Source organism: Lampetra planeri, chromosome 43 (assembly GCF_965212315.1).
Source record: "Lampetra planeri chromosome 43, kcLamPlan1.2.h2, whole genome shotgun sequence".
In the NCBI taxonomy this organism is placed as follows: Eukaryota; Metazoa; Chordata; class Hyperoartia; order Petromyzontiformes; family Petromyzontidae; genus Lampetra; species Lampetra planeri.
The window spans coordinates 73,637-99,407 of record NC_136149.1 but is presented as its reverse complement, the minus strand read 5'-3'; the positions used below and the strand labels follow the sequence as shown (position 1 = coordinate 99,407).

Sequence of the window (25,771 nt, the reverse complement as noted above, 5' to 3'; positions counted from 1 at the left end):
GGACACTCCTGGTATCGCGTCTTGTAATTTATGCGTGCGTTTATACCAAAGCATCACAATAAGTAACCATCCATGGTTGGACATAACGCGTCACGTTGGCCTATTTAAATCCCTTTCCTGGTTGATTCTTCCAGCCATAGGCAAGAGAGAGGGGGAGTCAATCTAAACTGTATTCTCTGCATTGTAAATTAAATGAATCCGTAAAGTTTAAAAGACGGCATACATTTTCTTCCTGTGCGTGAGATACATTTATTTAAAGATTTAATTCATTTGTCTTGCTGCTTTTCCTCCAAAATCCCTATTAAATAAAACCCCGCCAATTTTGTAATCGAGAGGTGAACCCGGAACCCCCAAATGGAGTCTCTCCGTGGTCACCGGCGGCCGCCCCGAGGGGCAGGCCCCCCGCACTCCGCGTCACACCACGCGCACGCTCGTGTGCCGCCACTCCTCCCCGACGGCATTCCTTGCCGAGCATCGGTAGAAGCCGGCGTCGCGCGCCGCGGCCGCCACCACGACCAACGTGCCGCCCGCGAGCACGTAGCGGCCGCTCCGCGCCGAGCGCGCCGTCGGGGTCCCCGTCGACAGCCGCGCCCCGTCCGGCAGCTCCCACCCTACCTCGGGCCCGGGGGCGCCGCTCGCCGTGCACGGCAGGCGCAGCGGAGCGCCGCGGAGCACCGCCACGGCGGGGGGCGGCCCGTCCATGATGCGTGGGCCCTGCGCCACCACCACCACCCGCACCGTCCGGCTCTCCCCGTCGGTGGCGGCGCCGGCGGCCCCGCGAGCAGTGCACACGTACGCGCCGCCGTCGCGCGTCGAGCCGTCACGCACCGCCAGCGTGCCGTTCGCGAACAGCGTGCGGCGGCCGCTCGCGCCGGGGACCTCGACGGTGACGCCGCTCGGCAGCCGCCACGACGCGCGCCCGGCGGCCACGACGCAGTGCAGCCATAGCGCATCGCCGGCAAGCGCCGCGACGGTGCCGCCCGACATCCACGCGATCCGCGGCCGCGGCCCGACCTCCAGCAGCACCGCCCTGTCGGCCGCGCCGTTTGGGCCGCGCGACGAGCAGCGGTAGACGCCGGCGTCCGCCGGCGTCGCGCCGCGCACCAGCAGGGCGCCGTCGAGGCCCGCCGAAAAGCGCGCGCCACGGGTGCCGCCGCTGGCCAGCTGGGCGCCGCCGGGCAGCATCCACGTCGTTCGCGGGGGCGGCTCCCCACGCGCCGGGCAGGCCAGCGCCACGGAGCCCCCCAGGGCGACCTCGGCGCGCTCGGCGGTGGGCGCGAGGAAGGAGGGCGGGGTGGGGGCGCCCGTCACGGTCAGGTCGACCGAGAGGCGGGCGTCCCCGCCACCGTCGGCGCCGCGCGCCACACACGCGTAGCGCCCGGCGTCGGAGCGTGCCGCCGAGCGGATCTCCAGAGAGCCGTCGGCGTGGGTCAGCAGGCGACCGGAGGAGTGTGGCACCGGCAGAAAGGCGCCGGAGGGCGTGATCCACACGACGTGGGGTCGGGGGTCTCCGTCCGCGGTGCAGGGCAGCAGCTTGCGCGTGCCCTGCACCACCGAGTCTGCGGGAGGAGCATCGAGGATACGGAGGGTTGGCATTCGTCGGCGCTTACAAACATTCGCGACTCAAACGCCCGAACTTCACATCCAATCTCAACCATTCCAATGTCCTGCCAAGGGGATGCCAGCGGCAGCTGTTCCAGTGTTTCACGAGGTGGACATGGCACAGGCCTGTAAGGGAGATGCAATGACGTTGATACCCTCTATTTGTTTAGGAAAGCCTCTCATTGCGATGTTATGTATTAATGCGCATTTGTGGGAGGAAATTAGGGTACTGATTGTATGTTTGTTGAACTTCTTTCGCATCGTACGTAGCCAACCGTGCTAATCGAAGGTGCGGGGGAAGGTCAACAAACTAAACACAAAAAGCACTCCGAAACAAAGTTTTCAATTTAAATGATTGGTACGTGAGAATAACACTCAAAGCTCCACACGGATGGATTCAATGATTCCGCACCTCCAATGAGCACGGTTGCCTACGTACGGTGTGAAAGAAGTTCAACACGCGTAAATACATATCCATCGCTGTACCCACCTGGTGACTGCCTTGCAGCCCAAGCCAATACCTTCAAGCACTGAGAAGGCTCAACGCTGCTTTAGCTTCTGAGATCTCGACGAGCTTGGACGTTGTTTAAGACTAATCCAGTCATCGGCTGGTAACAGGATAACCTGTGCTTGCGTCACCACGCTCAGCCCCGTTGTCCTTTTACTTATCGAGCGCAGGGATTCTCAAGCGAACGTATCACAACCCTCCCCTCCCCCCCCCCAGTTGGGGTCCCACTGCGATCAGAGAGGGGTCAGAGGGGTCAGCTTCGAGTGTCGAGGCCTTAGAGGCCATAATGGTCCCCATGGTTCTAGGGCACCGCTGTTTTCCGTGGATCGTGTTGCCTCGTCCGGTCGCTTTGTGCAAACGCGACGTGGGTCGTCGCGTGCTGCCGAGAGCTCGCCACGCTGGAGACACCTGCGTCGTCGTGCCGGCAGCACTGGCTCACTGCCACCGGCGTGGCCATGACGAGCCTTCTGAGGGTCAGAAAGACACCCGCCAATTTCAAGGCTCAAAGGATCTCTGTGGTACTGGCTCAGTGCCCTGACATGGCCACTATGAACCCAGCTGCAGAGCTTGACAGCAGAATGTGAGCAGTGCAGGTTCATTATGTCTGACACCGCCTTTGTGAGCTCTCAAAGAGCTCAGATTATGGCTTGGTGCCCTGAATTGACAATTATGAGCCTGCTGAAAGGGGGACAAAAGAGAGACAGAGCCTGCAGAAGGGCTTCAAGCCAAGATCTCAGTGGTGCTCGCATAGTACCTCGGCACAGCCAGGGAACTCTACGGCTCGTGTGCAGGAGCCACGTGAATCATTTCAACGTGGACCCATGAGGAATTGCAAACTGTTGAGGTATGCCATCATCCAGTGGATAGATCACTGCTGCTGTTGTTAAGAGCATGTGCACCTTACGAACAAAGACGGTCACTGCATCGCGCGCTTTCAGATGCGCTTCTGCGGCCGTCTGGAACCCTCTTCCTTCCGATATTAGAAAGCCACTGGAGCTATGCACTTTTAAGTTTAGATTGAAACTCATTTTTTATAACTGCTTTATGCGTTTGTTGACCTTGCCCCGCACCTCTGATTAGCATGGTTCGCTACATAGGGTGTGAAAGAAGTTCAAAATACATACATACACACACACATACAGTGAGGGAAAAAAGTATTTGATCCCCTGCTGATTTTGTACGTTTGCCCACTGACAAAGAAATGATCAGTCTTTAATTTTAATGGTAGGTGTATTTGAACAGTGAGAGACAGAATAACAACAACAAAATCCAGAAAAACGCATGCCAAAAATGTTATAAGTTGATTTGCATTTTAATGAGGGAAATAAGTATTTGACCCCCTCTCAATCAGAAAGATTTCTGGCTCCCAGGTGTCTTTTATACAGGCAACGAGCTGAGATTAGGAGCACACTATTAAAGGGAGTGCTCCTTATCTCAGCTTGTTACCTGTGAAGTATCGGAATGACGGCAGGAAACCACTTGACGGGTAGCACACTTTTTATTAAACCTTGACTTGTCACGATACAACGTGTGGTCACTATTCCTCTGACTACACACACTTCACTTGACACGTGTGGTCACTATTCCTCTGACTACACACACTTCACTTGACACGTGTAGTTACTATGCCTCTGACTACACACACTTCACTTGACACGTGTAGTTACTATGGCTCACACTGCATGCTCACACTGCACTCCGCCCCGTAACGTCCGTGGAGCCTACAGGCCCACCCCAGCTTGGGCGTGGGCCACAACCTCTGAGTCCCAAGGGCCGGCCCTCTCACGGATGCTCGGCCCCGGGTCCCAGGGTTCCGCCTCTGGGTCACACAGAGTCCCGGCCCCTACAGGACAGCGGGACTAGGTACCGCAGGGCCCTATCTCTTCCTCCTCCGTCTTCAGTCTTCGCTGGTCACTCGCTCCCCGTGCGCCTGTGCGCACCACCTTATATAGCCCCCGCTCACGGGAGACGGAGCGTATGCGGACCTCGACGTGAGCATCCCCCTTAGTTGACCAATCCCCGCGCGCTTGCCCCAGGATCCCATCGCTGTCAGCGCGCGTCACTCATACCCAACCAATCACTGCCTCATAACCCCCGACCCCGCGCTGACCCCTGATCCTTCACCGTCAGCGCGCGTCACCAACACACACAGCCAATCACTACGCGCTGGCACACGATCCCTACCCCAGCGCGTATGACCACTACATCACCCCCTCCCACATAGCTCGCAGCCGGCCCGGCTGCTAAACAACACAACACAACGTCAACACAACAAAAACCCCACCCCCCAGTGTGCCCCGTAACGCAACAACAACAACACAACGACACAACACCCGACAACAACCTATGTACAAACCGACAACCAACACAATAAAAGTCAACAACAACACACAACACCTAGACAACAAGCTATGTACAGCCCGACGAACAACACACTAAAAGCAAATCCCAGAAAATGAACGTGTCCAGTGTCTCTGTGACTATTGATCCCTCCCCCCTCCGCTCGCTCCTCCACCGGGGTGATAGAGCGGTCGAGCGGATGAGGAACACAGTGACGAGGCGCTCCGGCCGCATCGGCTCCTCATTCGGTTGGTCATGAAAAGTAGCGCGACTTAGCGCGAGTCCGCCTGGCCGGTCCATCGTATGGGACGGGACGCTGACGACCGTCCGGTGGCTCCGGCAGCCCTGGACGGCGCGGATCGGGCCTGGAAGGACCGGCCGCGCCGCGAGGATCCGGCCGCCGGTGGTCGGCAGCTGTCAGTTCCGAGACACCTGGGAGCGGATCAGGCGGAGACATGTGAGGATCAGGCGGAGACATTTCCCCCTTTGGGTCGTCGGTCACGTCACATGCTCGGCCCTCACGACACAAAGGGAGGCCATATGGAGGCGAGAACGGTTTCAGTCGGGAGGGGTGGACGTACCAACGGCGCTTTCCCCATTTTATTTGAACACACTGGGGGCGTGCAACCCGCACGACCTCCACGGGTCCCCGCCATGGCTTCAACAATTTAGGCGACGTAGCCAAAGGTGCCTGAGGGCAGTGCAGCCAGGCCCTATCGCCTGGTTTCCAGTCGTGCACGGACACCTTCCGTGCACGCAACCGCTCGTTGGCAATTTGGCGAGCCCGCGAATTAAGCCGTGCGGCCTCCCGTGCCTCGGTCAGCTTATGAATGTTAAATTTAATATGTTCTGCCAATTTCGAATTTGTTCGTGGTGCGGACAGTCCCAGCTGCGTTTCCATGGGCGGGTCGGCTTCCCGACCATACATCAGATAGAATGGGGAAAATCCCGTTGCTGCATGGGGGGCCATTCTATACGCGGCGAGGACCCCCGGGACCTGCAGGTCCCAATCAACATGTGCCTCACACACCTGCTGGCACAGCATAGAAGTCAAAGTCCTGTGGAGTCGCTCCACCATCCCGTCTGTCTGTGGGTGGTACGGGGAGGTACGCACCTTCTTAGTACCCAATAGGTCGCACACCTCTTGCAGCAATTTACTTGAAAAATGTTTCCCTTGGTCGGTCAGCAAGCGTTCGGGAGCCCCCTTGTCCAGGACGTAGCCCTGGACAAAGGCGTCCGTCACAGCTGCCGCCGACTGGTTGGCGAGTGGCCACGCCATAGGCCACCGGGTAAAGTATTCGACACCAACCAACAGGTACTTATTACCCCTAGGCGTGACTGGAAAAGGCCTCAAAATATCGAGCGCAACGAGCTCGTTAGTGCGCGAGACTTGAATAGATTGCAGCGGTGGATTTGATGCCAAGGGCGGCGGTTTCCGTCTGGCGCAATCAACACACCCCTTTAGAATATTCACCACATCACTCCCCATCCCCGGCCAATAATAGTCACGCTGAAGCAGAGCAAGCATTTTGTTTACTCCCAAATGCAAGAGGCGTTCATGTGCGGCCAGGACAACTTTCCCCCGCACAGCGGAAGGCACCACGAGTGCGTGCCGCCGGGACAAATTGTCCCATCTCATTAACAGGCCCTGCTTAAGTACCCAGGAGCCAGTTCGCTCCCGGCCCTCCTCGGGACCCCCCACCCTGCGGCGCAACGCTAGCAGGGAGCTGTCAGCCATTTGGAGATGGCCCCACTCAATCAGCGACAGTGAGAGCAGCGAGTCATCTCCCTCAGGGGTAGCGGGAACATCCCCGATTGGTGCATCCGCGGTCGCAGCCAACGCCCCCATACTTTCCGCAGCTGGCGGTTTACAGCGCGCCGATCCCATTAAGCACGCACATTTGTGACAAGGCGACAATCGCGACAGGGCATCGGCGTTAGTGTGGCGCAACCCCTTACGGTATGTGGTCGTGAACTGATAGTCCTGGAGGACTTCCAACCACCGTGACAATTGGCCCGAGGGTTGGGCGACCCTCAATGAATACTGAAGCGCTGCGTGGTCCGTCCAGACCGTAAAGTGACGGCCATAGAGATACGGTCTAAATTGCTGTACAAAAAAAACAATAGCAAGCAACTCGCGACGGGTGACGCAGTAGCGCTGCTCCGCCGGCGACAAGACCCTGCTACCATAGGCGACCACCCTTTCGACTCCCCCAACGACCTGTGAGAGCACCCCCCCAATGCCCGTGTTGCTAGCATCCGTGTCTAGCAAGAAGGGACTTGTAAAGTCAGGATAACGCAAGGGCGGGGCACCCACCAAGGCGTCCCGGAGGGAGCAGAACGCGGCCTCCTCCTCTGGTCCCCATTGGAACTTGACTCCTTTTGCCGTTAGAGCGTGCAAGGGTTTTGCAATGGTGGCGAAATGCTCAACGAATCGGCGGTAGTAAGAAGCAAAACCGATGAAACTGCGCACGTCCGAAACCGACGTGGGCGTTGGCCATGAACTGACACAGTCCGTCTTCGCGGGATCGGTAGAGATCCCCGAAGAATCGACAATGTGGCCCAAGTATCTCACGGACTTACGAAGAAGGTGGCATTTGGCCGGTTTAAACTTTAATTTAGCCGATCGCATTCGCAAGAACACCCCTCTCAATCGCTGGAGGTGTTCCTCAAACGTTTTACTGAAAACAATGACATCGTCAAGGTAAATCAAGCAAGTATCCCATTGCAAGCCCGACAAAACCAATTCCATAAGGCGCTGAAACGTCGTGGGAGCGGAGTGAAGTCCCATGGGTAACCGGTTAAACTGGAATAGGCCCCCTGGAGTCCGAAATGCTGTCTTAGGTTTAGACTCGTCGTCGAGTGGCAGCTGCCAGAATCCCGATAATAAATCAAGAGTAGAAAAATATCGCGCACCAGACAATGCATCGAGGGACTCGTCCATTCTGGGGAGCGGATACGCGTCAGCCACAGAGATTTTATTCAGGCGACGGAAATCTATGCAAAATCGCAAGGACCCGTCTTGCTTTTTAACCAGCACAATAGGTGCTCCCCAAGGACTGGAAGAAGGCGAAATAATGTCGGCCGCCAGCATATCGTTGACGGCCGACTGAACGTGTTCCTTCTCAGCAGGACTCAGCCGGAAGGGATTTAGCCTGACCGGTGCCGCATCGCCTGTTTCAATATGGTGGCGCAACAGGTCCGTGCACCCAATGTCATATTTATGCTTACTGAACACATCAGAAAATTATATCAGCAACGCACGCAGCGCACCCAACTGTACCGTTGACAAATCGTTCGAGTCCGCGCACAGCGAATCGACCCATTCAAGGTCCTCCCTCACTGGATTGTTCTGCGTCGGGCTTGGATCAACATGCGCAACCAGCCGCTCTTCCGCAGGGACCCGTGCCGCGTGAGCTAGCACAGTGCCCTGCTGAATAACGGCCGGCCGCGACCCAGCGTTTAAAACCATCACGAACGGGTCCTTGTCAGCCCGAACCAAAGTGTGAGCCACCGACAAATCGAGACCTCCGACAGCCCTATTTGAAGGACCCAAAAGCATGCTCTGTTCCGAGGTCTCCCTCACCCATGGTTTCCTCAACCGGAGGGGAATTAACATCTGTGAACCCGGTGGCACGTGCACGGTCTGTGTCACCAGCGCTTGTATCGTAGCGCACGCCGTCCGAATTGCAGTAGGGTTCGTCAAAAATGAAATACGGCGACCCGATGGTAGTTCAATGCAACGCTGATCGATGATAATTTTAATGGGCATTTTAGCCAAAAAATCTGTGCCCAACAGACAAGGAACCGCCAAGGAAGAAGAAACGAAAACGGGTCCCGACAATTTGATATCTCCAATGCAAATGGACGCCCTAATCTGACCGACAATGCCCAACGAGCCGCGTAAAATGGCACGTCCACCGGGAGCAGAGGTCGACATTGGATGGGGAGAATGTTGTAAATGAGGTCCGATATAATAGTCGCCAGAGGTGTGGACTCGAGTCATGTGACTTGGACTCGAGTCAGACTCGAGTCATGAATTTGATGACTTGCGACTCGACTTGGACTTGCATAACAATGACTTTGTCCCACCTATGAGATGTGGACTCGAGTCATGCGACTTGGACTCGAGTCAGACTCGAGTCATGAATTTGATGACTTGCGACTCGACTTGGACTTGCATAACAATGACTTTGTCCCACCTCTGATAGTCGCCGACGCCCCCGTGTCCACTAACACCCTGACCTCGACCCCGTCAATGAATCCCGTAACGACCGATGATCCCGCCGACGCAGCCACTATCCTGTGCCCCAACTCCGACCATTTAATGTCCCCTCGGTCCCGCACGAACCCCCCTCGCCGAACCGAATCCCCGATCCCTAACCGGCTCTCCTCCGCCGCAACGCGACGGCCCATGTGTGTCGTGCATGTAGGCCGAGCATGTGAAGCGCCGCGACTTGCCGGGGTTAGTAGGGATGACTTGGGGCCTTGGTCGTCGTCCAGCCGAGGTCCCATGGCGCGCTGACGTGGAGCGCGGCAACCGGACGCCATGTGGCCCCGGAGGCCGCAGTTGTAACACGTGATGAGGGTCGTTGGAGATCTCGGTTGCTCCAGCTTGCGGGCCGATCGCAGAGGCGAACGACCCCCCGACCTCCAGTCCCCCGGTCGTCCCGCGGTGAACGCCTCCTCTCGTGGGCTGACGACTTGGGGCTCGGTGACCACCGGGCCCGGAGCTGAGGCCACGGCAGCATTGCAGACGACCCCCTGTTTATGCTGGAGGACCTCGTGCGCCTGTATACTTGTTGCGACCCGCAAAGAAGAAATATCGACCTCGTCGGCCGTGTTGATGGGGACCCCCAGGTCCTGCGCCAACTTGAGCAGTTGCTCCAAGACCATCGCGTCCTGGCCCTCCTCGTCCATATGAGGGAACGCGGCGTCGGCGAGAGCCAACAACGCCGTGCGGTAGGCGAGCGCGGTCTCCGTCTCCGCCTTCCGCCGGGCGTAAAAGTGATGGCGACACGCCGAGGGAGGTCCGTAGACCTTGGCCATGAGACCCAGCGCAGCCTTAAGCGTGGAGCGGTCCGACCTCTGTGCGGACGTGAAGGCTGCGAGCGCGTTGTCGTCCAACATGGCAGGCAGTGCCCGCAGCGCCGTAGCGTCGGACCAGGTGGACATTTCCTGATGCGCCAGAAACCTGCGCTGGAATGCGCCCCAGTCCCCGCCTTCCGCCTTGAAGGCTGACAATGTGGGAAGGCGCTGTTGAAAGATGAAGTCGTCCTCTGCCTCGTGGTTCCTCTCCGCCGCACCGTCGGTGTGCGAGATGGCGGCCCCAATGGCGGGTGGCTGATGGCGGTCCGCAGCGCGCGTTGATGACGTAAGCGGGCGCGCTTGGAAAACCGCCGCCACGTGGTGCTCGCCGTTCCCGCCAAAAGATGTCCGCGCAGTTGAAATGGCGGGAATCGCCCAGTCATTTTGGCGGGAATCTGCGGGGCGACCCTGTTGAATGTCCGCCGACGTCCCCGCTCCTCCCGACGTGCTGATTTCCGCCAGGATGGACGCGGCGGCGAGCAGCAGCTCTGCCAGACGGGAGTGCGCCTTGCGGAGTACGGCATCGGTCCCCAGTCGCTCGTCCGGCGCCCTCGGCGGATCCTGCGGCGTCGGCATTTCTTCGTCCTCTCCCCCCGATGCCAGCTGGCCCGAGTCGTCAAGGTTATCCTCGCGGTCAATCCCGTGAGTCCGACGGGTCTTCCTTGTATCCATGCCTGGAAGACTGTTTCACTTCTGACGCCAGTTGAAGTATCGGAATGACGGCAGGAAACCATTTGACGGGTAGCACACTTTTTATTAAACCTTGACTTGTTACGATACAACGTGTGGTCACTATTCCTCTGACTACACACACTTCACTTGACACGTGTGGTCACTATTCCTCTGACTACACACACTTCACTTGACACGTGTAGTTACTATGCCTCTGACTACACACACTTCACTTGACACGTGTAGTTACTATGGCTCACACTGCATGCTCACACTGCACTCCGCCCCGTAACGTCCGTGGAGCCTACAGGCCCACCCCAGCTTGGGCGTGGGCCACAACCTCTGAGTCCCAAGGGCCGGCCCTCTCACGAACGCTCGGCCCCGGGTCCCAGGGTTCCGCCTCTGGGTCACACAGAGCCCCGGCCCCTACAGGACAGCGGGACTAGGTACCGCAGGGCCCTATCTCTTCCTCCTCCGTCTTCAGTCTTCGCTGGTCACTCGCTCCCCGTGCGCCTGTGCGCACCACCTTATATAGCCCCCGCTCACGGGAGATGGAGCGTATGCGGACCTCGACGTGAGCATCCCCCTTAGTTGACCAATCCCCGCGCGCTTGCCCCAGGATCCCATCGCTGTCAGCGCGCGTCACTCATACCCAACCAATCACTGCCTCATAACCCCCGACCCCGCGCTGACCCCTGATCCTTCACCGTCAGCGCGCGTCACCAACACACACAGCCAATCACTACGCGCTGGCACACGATCCCTACCCCAGCGCGTATCACCACTACACCTGTATAAAAGACACCTGTTCACAGAAGCAATCAATCAATCAGATTCCAAACTCTCCACCATGGGAAAGACCAAAGAGCTCTCCAAGGATGCCAGGGACAAGATTGTAGACCTACACAAGGCTGGAATGGGCTACAAGACCATCGTCAAGCAGCTTGGTGAGACGGTGACAACAGTTGCTGCGATTATTCGCAAATGGAAGAAACACAAAAGAACTGTCAATCTCCCTCGGCCTGGGGCTCCATGCAAGATCTCACCTCGTGGAGTTGCAATGATCATGAGAACGGTGAGGAATCAGCCCAGAACTACACGGGAGGATCTTGTCAATGATCTCAAGGCAGCTGGGACCATAGTCAACAAGAAAACAGTTGGTAACACACTACACCATGAAGGACTGAAATCCTGCAGCACCCGCAAGGTCCCCCTGCTCAAGAAAGCACATATACATGCCCGTCTGAAGTTTGCCAATGAACATCTGAATGATTCAGAGGACAACTGGGTGAAAGTATTGTGGTCAGATGAGACCAAAATGGAGCTCTTTGGCATCAACTCAACTCGCCGTGTTTGGAGGAGGAGGAATGCTGCCTATTACCCCAAGAACACCATCCCCACCGTCAAACATGAAGGTGGAAACATTATGTTTTGGGGGTGTTTTTCTGCTAAGGGGACAGGACAACTTCACCGCATCAAAGGGACAATGGACGGGGCCATGTACCGTCAAATCTTGGGTGAGAACCTCCTTCCCTCAGCCAGGGCATTGAAAATGGGTCGTGGATGGGTATTCCAGCATAACAATGACCCAAAACACACGGCCAAGGCACCAAAGGAGTGGCTCAAGAAGAAGCACATTACGGTCCTGGAATGGCCTAGCCAGTCTCCAAACCTTAATCCCATAGAAAATCTGTGGAGGGAGCTGAAGGTTCGAGTTGCCAAACGTCAGCCTCGAAACCTTAATGACTTGGAGAAGATCTGCAAAGAGGAGTGGGACAAAATCCCTCCTGAGATGTGTGCAAACCTGGTGGCCAACTACAAGAAACGTCTGACCTCTGTGAAGGGTTTTGCCACCAAGTACTAAGTCATGTTTTGCAGAGGGGTCAAATACTTATTTCCCTCATTAAAATGAAAATCTATTTATGACATTTTTGACATGCGTTTTTCTGGATTTTGTTGTTGTTATTCTGTCTCTCACTGTTAAAATAAATAAACCATTAAAATTATAGACTGATCATTTCTTTGTCAGTGGGCAAACGTACAAAATCATCAGGGGATCAAATACTTTTTTCCCTCACTGTACATACAAAGGGGACCGGGAGACGAGGGGACTGGGCGACGAGTCTCACCCTTGATTTCGGGGCTGGTGCCGGCGCGTCCATTGATGGAGGGTGGCGCCGGCAGCACGTCGAGCCGCACGGCACGCGAGTCCTCGCCGGCCGCGTTCCGCGCTACGCACATGTAGCGCCCGGCGTCGGCGATCCGCGCCCCGCGCACCTCCAACGCCGAGTCTTCTCCGCGCACTGACAGCGCCGCCCGGCGCGGGGCCTCCTGGCCCGGCGTGCGCGGCGAGCGAGGCCTCCGCGGCGAGGAAGGCGGCGACGATGGCGGTGGGAGATGGGAGCCGTCGGGAAGTCGCCACGTGACGAGTGGGGCCGGGTCGCCCGACGCGCGACACTCGAGGGCGACGGAGCCTCCCGACGTGATGCGCACCACCGCTCGCTCTGGCTTGTCCTGGATCTGTGGGGCCTGGTTGATACCAACGATGGTGACAGTGGTGATGATGATGATGATGGAGGCGATGGTGTTGATGTTGTTAATGATAAGATGATGATAATGATGATTGAGATCATGAAAGTGATGATGACAATGGTGATGGTAATGCTGATAAAAGCAGTGATAGCAATGATGATGGTTGTCATAATGATGGTAAGATTTAACACGTCATATACAACTCTGACCATGTTTAATGTGCTTACCAGACAAGGCAGTGATTAATAACCAAGTGAGCTATATTTTTATATGATTACGCTGTTTTTATAGCAGCCTCATGACTCTTTTCAGGAGGGTTTTGCTCACCTTACCTGGTCCAAATGAGTACAAATGAATACATTTGGACCACGATGCCAGCCCACGATATCCTACTTTTCAGAATTTACGCCACGGGATCTTGATTGTGCGCTGTGAACCAGAGGGTGCTTAGAATTGTTACGGTTCACACTGCAATAGTAACCGGGGCGGCCGCTTGATTCGAACCACGAGCCCGTGCAACAAGTGGCGAACACGCGACCGCGAAGACCACGTCACCTCCCAAGATTGATTCCTTAGCGAGTGGAGGCAGTGGAGATGATGGATGAGTAAAGCTATCACTTGGCAACTGTGGGCTGCGACGTGCACCACCGGCGCTCTGCTGCCCCCCACCTGTCCCTCGACGGCGACGCGCACCACCATGGCGTCCCAGCCCACGGCGTTCTCCGCGTAGCACGTGTAGTCCCCACCGTCCGCCGGGCCGACGCCCCTCAGCGCCAGCGTGCCATTGCCGAACGCCGCGTACCGCCGAGCGCCGCCCGCTGCCAACGTCGCCGCGGTGCCGCCATCGCCGCCGGCTCGGGCTCTGGAATCGGCCGGCACCACCGCGCCGTCGGGTAGGCTCCACGAGACGCGGGGTCGCGGCCAGCCGGAGGTCACGCAGTCGAAGCGGAGGTCGGCGCCGTGACGCACGCTCTGTTTGATGCCGCCGCCGGAGGCTCGGGTGTCCCCGGAGTGGCGCTCGATGCGAGCCGGGCGCATGGTGACGGAGACGGCGGCCGCGGCGCTGTCCACGCCGTGCCGGTTGCGCACCGTGCACACGTAGCGCCCCGCGTCAGACGCCACCGCCCCGTCCAGCGCCAGGCTGCCGTCGGGCAGCACACGCACGCGGCGATCCGCACTGGGCGGGGGGGAGGCGGGGAGCGGGGGGAAGGGTGGGAGGGAGCGGAACGGCGGGGTGAGTGGCGGGGTGAGCGGTGGGATCCTTTAAGTGTTGATTTTCGTCTTCAGGGATTCGGGTCAACGCAATTAATTCGGCCGGTTTTCTGTAGGGTTGAACCGTACCCTCGCGTGACTCGCGTCGAATTATCATTCAGAGGGCAGGCATGCCCCACCATGGCACGGAGCTCGTGGATGAACGATTTCGATTATTGTTGGAAACCGCGGGCGCGAGACAAGAGCCACTCACGCGAACCACGTGCTGGCCGTCCCGCCCGATGGCAGCCGCCACACCACGACCGGCCGCGGCTCTCCCTCGGCCACGCAGCGCAGGCGGAGGGCGCCCCCGTAAGGCACGGCCACGTCCCCCGGCGGCGGCGCCGCCACGCGGGGCGGCCCCAGCACCGTGACGAGGACGTCGGCACCGTCGACGCCGACCATGTTGGCGGCCGCGCACCTGTACGTGCCGGCATCGTGCCGCGTTACCGCCGGCACCAGCAGCGTGCCGTTGGCGAAAACCCGCGCCCCCGACCCCGCGCCGCTCTGCCGATCGGGAAGCAGCCGCCCGCCGTCCCCCGGCAGTGCCCAGCTCACGGCCGGCTCCGGCCACCCGGAGGCGGCGCACGGCAGCGAGAGCGGCCGCCCGGCCGCCACGGACACGGCGGCGGCGCCACGCACCACCGTCGGCCCGACGGGGAGCACGTGCAGGCGGACGGTGACGGCGTCGGTGCCGGCCGCGCTCCTGGCGACGCAGGAGTAGTCGCCGCGGTCGGACGGGCGCACGTCGCGCACCGTCAGCGTCGCCCGCTCCGACACGGACACGCGCCCGCCGCCGTGATGCGCCGCCGCCGCGGCCACGGACGAACGATCGGGCAGCGTCCACGAGATGGCGGGCGGCGGGCTCCCCTGCGCGGCGCACTCGGCCTCGGCGGTGCCGCCCGGGGACACGCGGAGCTCGCGCCAGCGGGGGGATAGCACCCGGGGCGGGCACGATTCCACGCGCAGCACAACGGTCGCCCCGCCGGTGCCGCCGCCGCCCGTCGGCGTCTCGCAGGTGTAGCGGTCGGCGTCGTCGGGAGAGGCGGAGCGGACGGCGAGCGTGCCATCGCGCAGGACGGCCACACGGCGGCCGGAGGGAGCAGAGGAGGATGCGACGATGGATCCTGGACGCGTGCGCATCATTATCATCGCCCAATGTCATCATCGGCTTACTCGGCAGCAACGACGGCAGGAGTAGAATAATAATCATCGTCTTCGTCTCATTGTCATTATTCTCAACGTCAAGAGTAATAATTTTCTTCAACGTCATCATTATCATCATTGGCAGCAGCTTCATTATTGTCAATGTCATCACTGTCATCGTCAACATTTTGAACATCGTCATCATCATGAACATTATATCGACCCGTGAGCTTACCCGCACCTCCGATTACCGCAGTCAGATACGTACGGTGCGAAATAAGATCTACAAACATAAGCGGTGTTATTATTGTGAACGACCTGGATGTAAATGAACGCAAAAAAAATAACTAAAAACGATTTACTGTTACGCTCTCGATTGCACGCGCACGCGTCTTTGAGCGCGAGCTTCGATTTCAATCGATAAATCGTCGCAACGCGCTCATTGGCGGTGAAGCGAAAGGTGTGGGCGGGCACGGAGCGGCGATGGGGGTGGACACAAACGCGGGAGGGCTGGGGGGGGGCGACGACGACGACGCACCTGTGCTCGCCCTGATCCAGCGCACGTCCACGGAGCCACCGCCCCCCACGCTGCCGCACGGGAGGAACGCGTCCGCTCCCGCCGCCGCGGTGACACTCGGCGCCTCCTCGGCCGCCCCTCGCCTGTCCAACACAACATCGTTGGAGGCTCCCGCGTCCGAACCGTTGGTTCTCCGCGCGTGCCCCGCGTCGGAACCGCCACCGCCCGAACCCGTCGCCCCAAAGCGCCGGGCAAAGCCGGGGCGGAGCGGCATGAGTCGCGCCGGCGGTGACGGCGTCGGCGGCTGCTGCTGTGTGAGCCTCGTGCCTCCTCTCGGGCCCAGATTTGGTAATTGCGAGCGCGGCGAGGCTTGTCTGGGGCGTTCTACGGCTTTTGCTTCCGAGGTCAGGGCACCGATGAGGTCATTTCCAGAGCCACGTCTGCTTGGGTGCCAGTTTGTTGACCTCTGAGCTCCAGCGCCGCCCTCGGGATTTTCAAAGCGTTCGGTCGCTGTCAGAGTGGTTCCGAGGGAGTTAACGGCGACTCTCGGGGCGCTGTGCGGCCTTGGCGGAAGTGGATTCCAAAATGTCCTGGTCCTGTCATCCTCCAGCTCGGTCGCAACCACTTTGCGTAAAGGCGGCGGCGTGGGTTTCGCAACCAGCGCCGTGATTTCAGGTCTGTTTGTCACCGCTCCGTTCAACCGTCTCGGGTAAAAATTCCAGAGTTTTGGAAAAAGTGGGTGATATCGCGCGGGAGAGTAACCGGGCGCGTAGCGGTTGCTGTGGCGATGGTGGTGCTCTTGCCAAGATTGCTGTGGGTGTAACTGCCGAGACGGCGGCTTACGAGTTATGGGGTTGTGCGTCCTGCGAGGCGAGTGATTAACTCCCTGCACACCGCCGGGGTGAAGCAGCCTCTCTTCCTGTGCGATTCCCAAACGGAGCCGATTGCCTGTTTCTCCCCGCGCCACCGGGGCGCTCGCAGAGTGAGTGCCGTGATGGGGGCGCAACCCCGCCGCCCCGCCGGGATCTGGGAAACGTTGGGCAGGCAGCGGCGGCGCACCCACCGGGGCAGCACCACCAAGGCTAAGAACCGCAGATGCCGTACCGTGCATCCGTGCCACGTGCCCTGTGCTCGCTCCACCCACCCGCTGCGACTGCTCGTCCCTCCCTCCCTGCGTGGGGAACGCGTGCGATGGTCTTGGTGTAACGACGGCCTGAGTCTCTACCTCGTGCCCGCCCGATCTGCCTACGTCGTCCGCTCGGCCCAACACGGCACCACTGTCCATTTTTCCAGTGGGCTGCGTGGGCTGCGCGGCCTCCACGTGGCGCCCGGTCGCTCCGCCCTGCGTCTCCCCCGAGCGGTGCGTCATGCGCGGGCCGTACCTTCGCTCCACCTCCTCGCTACGTCCGAGCGTCCTGTCGTAAGCGCTCCCCCACGCTCCAGTTCTCATTCCGCCTCCTTCGCTCCCTGCGCCGCCGCCGCCCTTGCTCGTCTCGACCGAGTCGCCCCGGGAGCTTGGCTGCTCGCTGCCGCCGGGGCGATGCCGCCCAAGCGACGACGTTTGACCGTCGACAGACGTGGCCTCGGCGAGCTCACGTGTGTCCCCGGGGAGAGCCGCCTGTGATTTGGTCAGAGCCTCTGGCTCGTCCGTGCCAGGGGAATCGAACGTGTCCCTCACTACGCCGCCACCATCAAGTTCATCCACGCCAGGCTCGTAGGGCCTGGCTGCATTTTCCCGTGAGGCTGTGCGAGCCGTTGGATCTTGCATGTGATGTCTGTCCGTGTGCATCTCTTCTTGGTGGAAGAAATTTGTTGCTTCTTCCTCCTCCTCTTTTGCCTCCTCTTTTTCCTCCTCTTCACGACGGATGTCGTGCCATTTGGCCCGCTGGCCGTCCGTACCCTCCGAGAATGAATTGAGATGGTAGTTGGGCTCCATCGCGCTGTCTTCTCCCAACGGCTCAGGTGTTAAGATCCGGTTGATGGGTGGTGAAGGGACAGCGCGGGGTACAGAAACTATTCCCGGTCTAGTGGTAGGAGGATATGGAGGCTGTGGCGTGGGGTTGGGGTTAAACTTAGCGACGGCCACGTCCACATCGTCCGCCGACGACTCCTCGTTCTCAGCCTCGGACCTACCATCGCTCCCACGTGTCGATTCCTCATCGGCCCGTGACCTCCCACCTCCCTCCTCTGTAACATCCTTGTTACCCTCCTCCTCTGTCTTCTCCTGCTCTTCCTCCTCTTCCTCCTCCTTTTCCTCTATCCTGGCGGGAGAGGTTGTGTGTGGTGGCTTTGTGTGGGGCAGCACCAACAGTGTGGGTCTCACTCGGGGACTTATTTTGTTGCGGACATTCTCCAGCACCTTCGCCCACCAGCCAGGGCCAAATCTCGACAGTGTTGAGTGAGGTCGATTGCGGGAGCCGAGAGTTTTCGTCTCAGTCTTCACCGATCTCTCGCCTTCATCGTCACCATCATCATCATCATCAAGGTCGTTGTCGAGGTCTTCGGTCTCCATCGTGGTGCTCGTTGGTTCTTCGCGTCGTCCCTGTGTCGCAACGCTTGGCCCCGGCGTGGTGAGCTGGGCCCTCGCCGTTACTACATGCCCCTCCGTGACCTCCCGCAGAATGTAACGCCCGGCGGCGAGGTCATCCCGCGCTCTCGTGGGCGACGCGACCGGGGTCGCCGTCTCCACACTCTCCACGATCTCGTTTGTCACGCGCCCGCCCTCGCCACTTGCCGCGGTGACCTCCACTTTGTGGACCAGTCGCTCCATGCCCAACTTGTTGATCGCGACACACTGGTAAAACCCGCCTTCGGTGACCTCCGGCACCACCAGCGTGCCGTTGTCGGTCACGTACGTCCCATCCGACGGCGACGGCGACGGTCGCACGACGAGTTTATTGGGCAGCACCCACGCGACCTCCGGATCCGGACTCCCCGTGGCGGCGCACGGGAGCACCAGCGTTTGTCCCCTCGCCGCTGTGAGGGCGGCGCCGTTGGCGTTGCGCTCGTTCACGTTGCCGTCCACGACTTCCACCCTGAACGCGGCGGCGTCACTCGTTTCGTCGGCCCTCGCCACGCACCGGTAGACGCCCCGGTCGGAGGCAGCTGCCAGACGGACGGTCAGGGTGCCGTCGGCGGACACCGCGACCCGCCCGTCGGGCCCGTCGTATGGCGCCGGTCGCCGGGTGCCGTCGGGGAATGTCCAGAGCACGCCCGGGTTGGGGAAGCCCCAGGGCTGGCACTCGATCTCCAGCGTGGCCCCCGATGGCACGACAAGGCCCGACTCGGCGGCGTCCTCCTTTCCGATCATCACCCACGGGCTCTTTTTGTCCGGCAAGTCGGAGAGGTCGTAGGTCGCGTCGATTTCCACCGACGCGTCCAGATAGAGCTTCGTGGCGGAGGTCAGCCGCCGGTTCAACTTCAGGGAAATCTCCGAGTCGAGCAGCCAGGGCAGGTTGCCGCTCACCGCCGCCCGCACGCCGCTGAAGAAGCCCAAGCCGTTGTCCGACGCCTGCGCGTAGCTCGGCCCAGACCCCTCAGGCTCGCCGGGGAATGTCCTCTCCCTGCGCAGCACCAGCGGGCTGTCGCTGTAGTAGGCGAGGATCCTCCACAAGCTCTCCATGTCGCCGGCCTCCACGGCGCACGCCAGGCGCACCACGATCGTAGCCCGGACCGACAGGTGCCCTTCGGAGACGTTCAGCTTGGCGCCTCGGCCGCCGTCGCCGTCGCCGCCCGGCCTCAACACGTCGCAACCGAGGCCGCCTTTGTTGCCGCTATTGTCGGTAAGGTCGAGGCCGACCTTGCCGAGCGGTCGGCCCTGGGGCCCGTCGGGCCCCACGTCGCCCCACAGCGAGACGTTGCGCAGCTTGAGGGGCGAGGCGATGGAGGGACGCCGACAGGACACGGCCTCCTGCGACACGGTGAAAAGCTCCTGGCCCCTGTTAGCGGTGGGGCTGGCGCACACCGGGCAAAGTCGCCCGCCCTGCGCTCGCTCCCTTTTGCACTTGAGAAGCTCTGCCGGTGAGAAGGCAACGGGGCGTCATCACAATCATCGCCGTCAACGTCGTCACCGCCGGCGTTGTGTGTTTTGTCAAATGTCCAGTGGGGCAAATGGGTGAGAGGGGGGTACAATCAGCGTGATGAAGTATAGTTAAACGATCCCCATTACAGACATGGCATGAAGAGTCCTTCATCCAAAAGTAGATCGACAATTAATTGAAAATAATAACGATAGTTGAATGCATAGTAGGTCATATTGCATTGGAGTGTTAATTTCACTTTGAAATAATAACATTTAGACTGCAATTAACCTCGGGAAGCCTCGCCGAGTCTCAAGACTATTTTTACAGGAGGGTGCTGCTACAATGCTGCAGTGCTACCATGAGACGTTTGGCCAGCATCAACAATGAGAGGCCGTGACTTCTCGCCGGAGGAAAGCCGAGAAACCGGAGAGCACAAAACTATGCGTGGCAGGGGGTGGCACTGAATCGTCTCCGTGGTGACGGACTCAAGAACCCGCTGCGCTTCCACCCCCCTGGCCACACCACGCAGCCAGCCCCAACCCGACAGCAACCCCACGTCAATCCCAAAGCAACTGCTCTTCCCCAGCAGTCTCCCCGTTCGAGCAATAACCGTGCTCAATCCTGCACATTGTTAAATTCACAATCATATTCTTTGGTTCTTTTGGTGTGGCTATCACAAATTATTTTTCGATGTACGTGACTTTACCGAAAGAAACAAAGTACATGAATTCCTTCAGTCACGAAAGTTTTAAGTTAAAATTTCAATTCACAATCGTTAATTCGAGGGAGGGGAAAATGTAACCTGCCCCTCGCACCCCCTCGCCCCCCCGGGGAGGACGTTGTCGGCCACGTACGAGAGACAGAGCTGCCAGAGAAATGTCGTCTTTTCTACCCATCAAATCGTACCCTGGTCACCATCATCAACATCATCAACAGCATCGTGATCGCCATCAACATCAATACCATAAGTGACAGGTGACCGGTGATCGACATCGAAACTTGCTGGGTGGACAGAGGCAGGGGGCAGTGGAAGATGACAGTCTTCACGCAGCCCACTTGCTTACGTGAGAATTCACGACTCATGCCATCAACCTGGCGACTGAACATCGATTAACGAACGATCTCCTGGTCTCTCGAGCAACAACTCATGAGGCAGAGGGATTCTGATTTAAGAATCTTGCATCGTTTGTTTCAATTTCTCGTGCGAGGAGGTCGAACCGGCGACCTTTGGACTGCAAGTCCAGTGTGCTAGCCACTACACCGTGGCTGAATCACACACAAGTTATGACAGAGTGAATTGTAATTAACCTCCGATAATTAACCTTGCACCATCCCATCCGCCTCACGTGGCCTCCTTCATCTTTCGAACCAGGTATGGCTGAATGTCACCTGGAATTCACTCGCTCTCTCACGCCGACTGCTCCCCCTCTCTCTTCAACCCCTTCTCCTGTGCACGCCTCTCCGAACTTCCTCTTTACGGTCAAATTGCGCGCGCGCCGCCAATGCAAATTAGCAAATAAACGAATCGGTCGACCGATAGATCGAACGATCACCGCGGCGCCAACGAGATCTTCGCGGGAACATTCTGCCGTCGCACGGGTGGCCAAAGATCCAGTGTCGCCGCCAACGGCACCGCCGCGGCGGCCGGCGCACCTTTTCCACCGCGGTCCCAGTCGAGGAGCCATCGCAGGCCGCAGTCGCAGGCCCAAGGGTTGTCGTGCAGGAACACCTGCTCGAGCTCGCCCGCCGACGAGAACAGGCCCCGGGGCAGCGAGCGCAGCCCGTTGCCCGACAGGTGCAGCTGGCGCAAGGAGGAGGCCGGCAGTAGGTGCCCCGGCGGCAGCCAGAAGGTGACGAGCGAGTCGCGGTGCAGTTGGCGCAGGCGGTTGCCCTCGAGGAAGAGTGAGCGCAGTGACACGAGGCCCACCAGCGCCTCCGGGTGCAGGAACTCGAGCTGGTTGTGGTCGAGGTGCAGGCGCTGGAGGGACGCGAGGCCCCTCAAGGCCTCGCGGCCCAGCAAGCGCACCTTGTTGTGGCTCAGCTTCAGCAGCTGGGCAGAGACGGAAGGGTGTTTGGGACAGACACGGCCATCGGTTGGCAGCGTCACAACAGCTGGGCCAGGGCAGTCGTCATCGTGCTGCCTTCGATTTATTGAAATACGGCAATTCCTCGACTTTACGTCTCCCCCTTTTACGTCGCTTCACAAGGACGCCGTCACTTTATTATTAACACCACCGCTACCTAACCCACACTCACGTCGCCAACACCATCGTCCGTCCTTTCTCTCAGCCTCCGCCTCCACCGCGCCCTGTAAATCACTTTGATCGACGTCGTTTCGATGTTCGTCGTCGGACCTTTCAGGAACGCATCCCCGACTGTATTAATAATAATAGTAACAGCAGCTCACACGTGCTTTGGGCGTGAGCACCTCTCCGCCCCTTGCCAACCCTTCCTCCCTGCAGCGAGCCAGCCAGCAAACTAAACTTTTTATTCTAATAAAGTTTGACAAGATTGGTAAAGGTAAAATATGAAAAGGCAGCCCTGCAATTCCTTGCACACGCCACTATCAGCGAAAAAAAAAACCTCTAATAGACGAAGCTTTTGAGCACCTCTCTATACGGTGTTTGGCCTACCCTTCCAGGATGGCTAGATATCTTGTAAGAGGTGGGATTACCCACACTTTACCCCACTGCACGTGATCTGCTGATAGTCTAAACCTTGGTGTACCCATATATGCTGCTGGGTGGACAGAGGCAGGTTGCATTTAATAAACTTTGAAGAAACGTTGCCCCATTCGTTCAATCCGTGCACCAGGAGAAAGAACCGACGACCTCTAGAGCGAAAGTCCAGTGTGGGAACCCTCACACCATGACATCATCATAGAAATAATAATGTAAACATTGCACTCGGGAAAGCCTGATTGCCCTGACTCGCTTTCAAGAGGGTGCTGAATGTTACGTTTGGATAATCCCATTGATGAGTGTTGAGCAACGTGGGAGGAAACTGTGGCTATTGGAGGAAACCCACGCATACAAGGGAATATCACTATAATAATCCTTACAAATTGATTAAAACTCTTTCCTGTACTATCGATACTCAAAGGAACATCACGATGCGAACTATCGCGGACCTTTAAAATATACGCCATTTCCCCCCTTGGTTTGCTGCGCTGTCAAATATCGCGCGACCGTATATTCTCACGACGCTGCGACGCTCTGCCAGCTGGACTGAGCAGAAGCCGTCCCAAACCTCCTGGCAGGCAGCGATGATCTGAACAACGTCGCGAGTCCACGGCTGAGGTCCAGAACTCGGCCGCTTTGGAAGCACGCGGCACAAACTAGGCAAGATTGCAGACTACAGCATCGAGATGGCCTGGAGCAATCGGTGGACTTCAAGCAACGTGCACAACAAACACCTCATCAGTGAGCCCACCACCACCACCACACTGCCCGGCTTCCACTACACACAGCTCATCAGCGAGTCAATCAACACCACACTGCCCGGCTTCACTACACACAGCTCATCAGCAAGCCCACCACCACCACACTGCCAGGCTTCCACTACACACAGCTCATCAGCAAGCCCACCACCACCACACTGCCAGGTTTCCACTACACACAGCTCATCAGCAAGCCCACCACCACCACACTGCCAGGCTTCCACTACATACAGCTCATCAGCAAGCCCACCACCACCACACTGCCAGGCTTCCACTACACACAGCTCATCAGCAAGCCCACCACCACCACCACACTGCCAGGTTTCCACTACACACAGCTCATCAGCAAGCCCACCACCACCACACTGCCAGGCTTCCACTACACACAGCTCATCAGCGAGTCCATCAACACCACCATGCCCTGGGTTTCACCTTCCATGGAAACAATGAGCAGCACTTAACTGGCTGTGCACAAACCTTGGAAGGTTTGGATACCTGATGTGACGGTGGCATATCTGCCATTCACGAACTCTCAGACAAAACAATGGAATGGCTATCACTTCAGAGAGGAATGTCTCATGGTCGACCTTCGCTGGTTGTATGGAATCGTCACTGTCCTGCCGTCTCGCGGCCCCAATTGGGTTTGGCAGCTCCACAAACATCGGCGTGATGCACTAACGCCTCCCCTCCACAGCGCTACGTTACAGATAATTACGGATGATGATCTGTCTGCGAGTGGACTGCACTGACCGTGAGAGACTTGAGGTCCTGGAAGACCCTCCCGCTGAGCCGCTGGATGCTGTTGCTGTGCAGAAGCAGCATCTCCAGGTGAGGAAGGCCCGGCAGGGACTGCTCGGTGAGCTGCAGGATGCCGTTGTACCTGCGGGCAGACAGCGAGCACGGGACACTTGCACATCGCTCCGTGTCTAAACGAACACATAAAGCTGAACTACGTGCTTTTATTTTGCCAGGCAAGGCCACTGCGCTGTACAGCTCTTTCTCAAAAGCAACTTGGCTATCACAATTGTAGCTCATCGGAGTGGCTTATAACGTGGACATTTATAGCAGCCAAAGACTCTAAACGAGTGCTGGATCTAAATGTGGAGGGGGAAACCGGAGAAAAATGAACACGACCACGCCGAGAGAGATATGCAAACTCCAAATATACAGCAGCAGGCGTCAGGGTCGCGATCGAACCCATGCCCTCCTGAATACCAGGCGAGGTAGTTAACATCTAGCCACCGCGACGCCCCGACGGTCAACGATCCAGCCACTCCGCTTAGCAGTATGGATAACGATGATCGTGATGATGATAATCACGTTGTTTGTGATGATTATGGACGCTGATTATGTTGATGCTGATAAAGTATTTATGGTGGCAGTGATGATTATTATTCATTATGCAGCGATTTAAGATTGATGATATATTGATATTATGATAATGATGAAGCAGTGATGATGAAGATGCAGACGATAAAGATGGTGATAATTATGACGATGTAGTGATGACGCTCATGAGGTTGATGATGGTAGTGGTGATGATGATGCAGTAATGATGCTGACGATGGTGATGATGCGCACACACCCCAGGTTGACTCTCTGCACGTGCCCGGGCAGGCCGGGCGGCACCGCGTGCAGGTATCTGAAGGTGCAGTGGACGTCCGTGTCCACGTAGCACGTGCAGGCGCGCGGGCAGCCCGCGGCACCGGGGAGCGAACCCAGCAGGGCGAGCACCCCGCCCAGCAGCCATGGCACGGCCATTCCCTGCGGTCACAGTCGCCCGGTCATTCACCAGCCCCCTCACCTACCAGCCCCCTCACCTACCATACTTCACCACGCTGGTCGATGCCGGTTGGTGAGAGGTAACGGGTTTATTCCCGTTAATACCCAGGATTGGTGTGGATATATCCCTCGCAATTGATGTTAGATTGCCATGAACGGGAATCGAACTTAGGTTGCCTCGCAAGAGGTCGGGCCCCATCTGCCACCGCGCCCTACCCCGAGCCTCTGATCCACAGCGTTTGGCTCAGCCATCGAACAAAGACGGCGGCCACCGCATCACGCGGCGCTTTCAGACGCGCTTCTGCGGCCGTCTGGAACGCTCTCCCTTCCGATGTTAGGAATCCACTGGGAGCTGTGATGCACTTTTAAATCATCGTCTAGATTGAAAACTAATTTCTTTAGAACTGCTTTTTGTGTTTAGTTTATTGTCCTTTCCCCTCACCCCCAATTAGCACGGCTGGCTACATACGGTGCGTTAGAAGTTCATCGTGAATTCGTGCGGGCTGATAGGCGCGAAACCCATTACCTCACCCCTGTTACCTCACCCAAGAGACGGATTGGGTGTTCTCAAGTGATCATCATCAGCAGCAGGTAGGTGGGGGCATCCCGCCTGCAGGCGTCGCTGATCGTCATCTGTGTACATCACACACCTGCTGCTGCTGCTCATAGCTTGAAATACAACACCTCAACCCCTTATGAAATCAGATCCTGACAACATAATGGAAATATGAATAATTAAAAAAACACAGATTACCCAAAGTTAATCATTGACAGCGCACTGCCAACCCACTGCTGTATGAAGATGAAGGCCATCGCACGATGTTGTCATCACTCATGGGGATTGTATTGACCTTCACAAGATCTGTCTCTAC

At 58.1% G+C, this 25,771-nt stretch overlaps 1 protein-coding gene across 1 annotated transcript; it reads right to left on the bottom strand.

The window, feature by feature from the left end:
- Window positions 1–414: 414 nt before the first annotated feature.
- LOC144732529 (immunoglobulin superfamily member 10-like) lies at window positions 415–24,878 on the bottom strand. Its single transcript, XM_078613936.1, has 9 exons — window positions 24,703–24,878; window positions 23,868–23,997; window positions 21,332–21,728; window positions 16,754–19,670; window positions 15,678–16,606; window positions 14,208–15,120; window positions 13,412–13,919; window positions 12,340–12,739; window positions 415–1,559 (listed from the first exon to the last, which is right to left on the bottom strand). The coding sequence occupies exons 1-9, from the start codon at window positions 24,876–24,878 to the stop codon at window positions 415–417; spliced, it is 7,515 nt and encodes a 2,504-aa protein (XP_078470062.1).
- Between the last annotated feature and the right edge of the window lie 893 nt (window positions 24,879–25,771).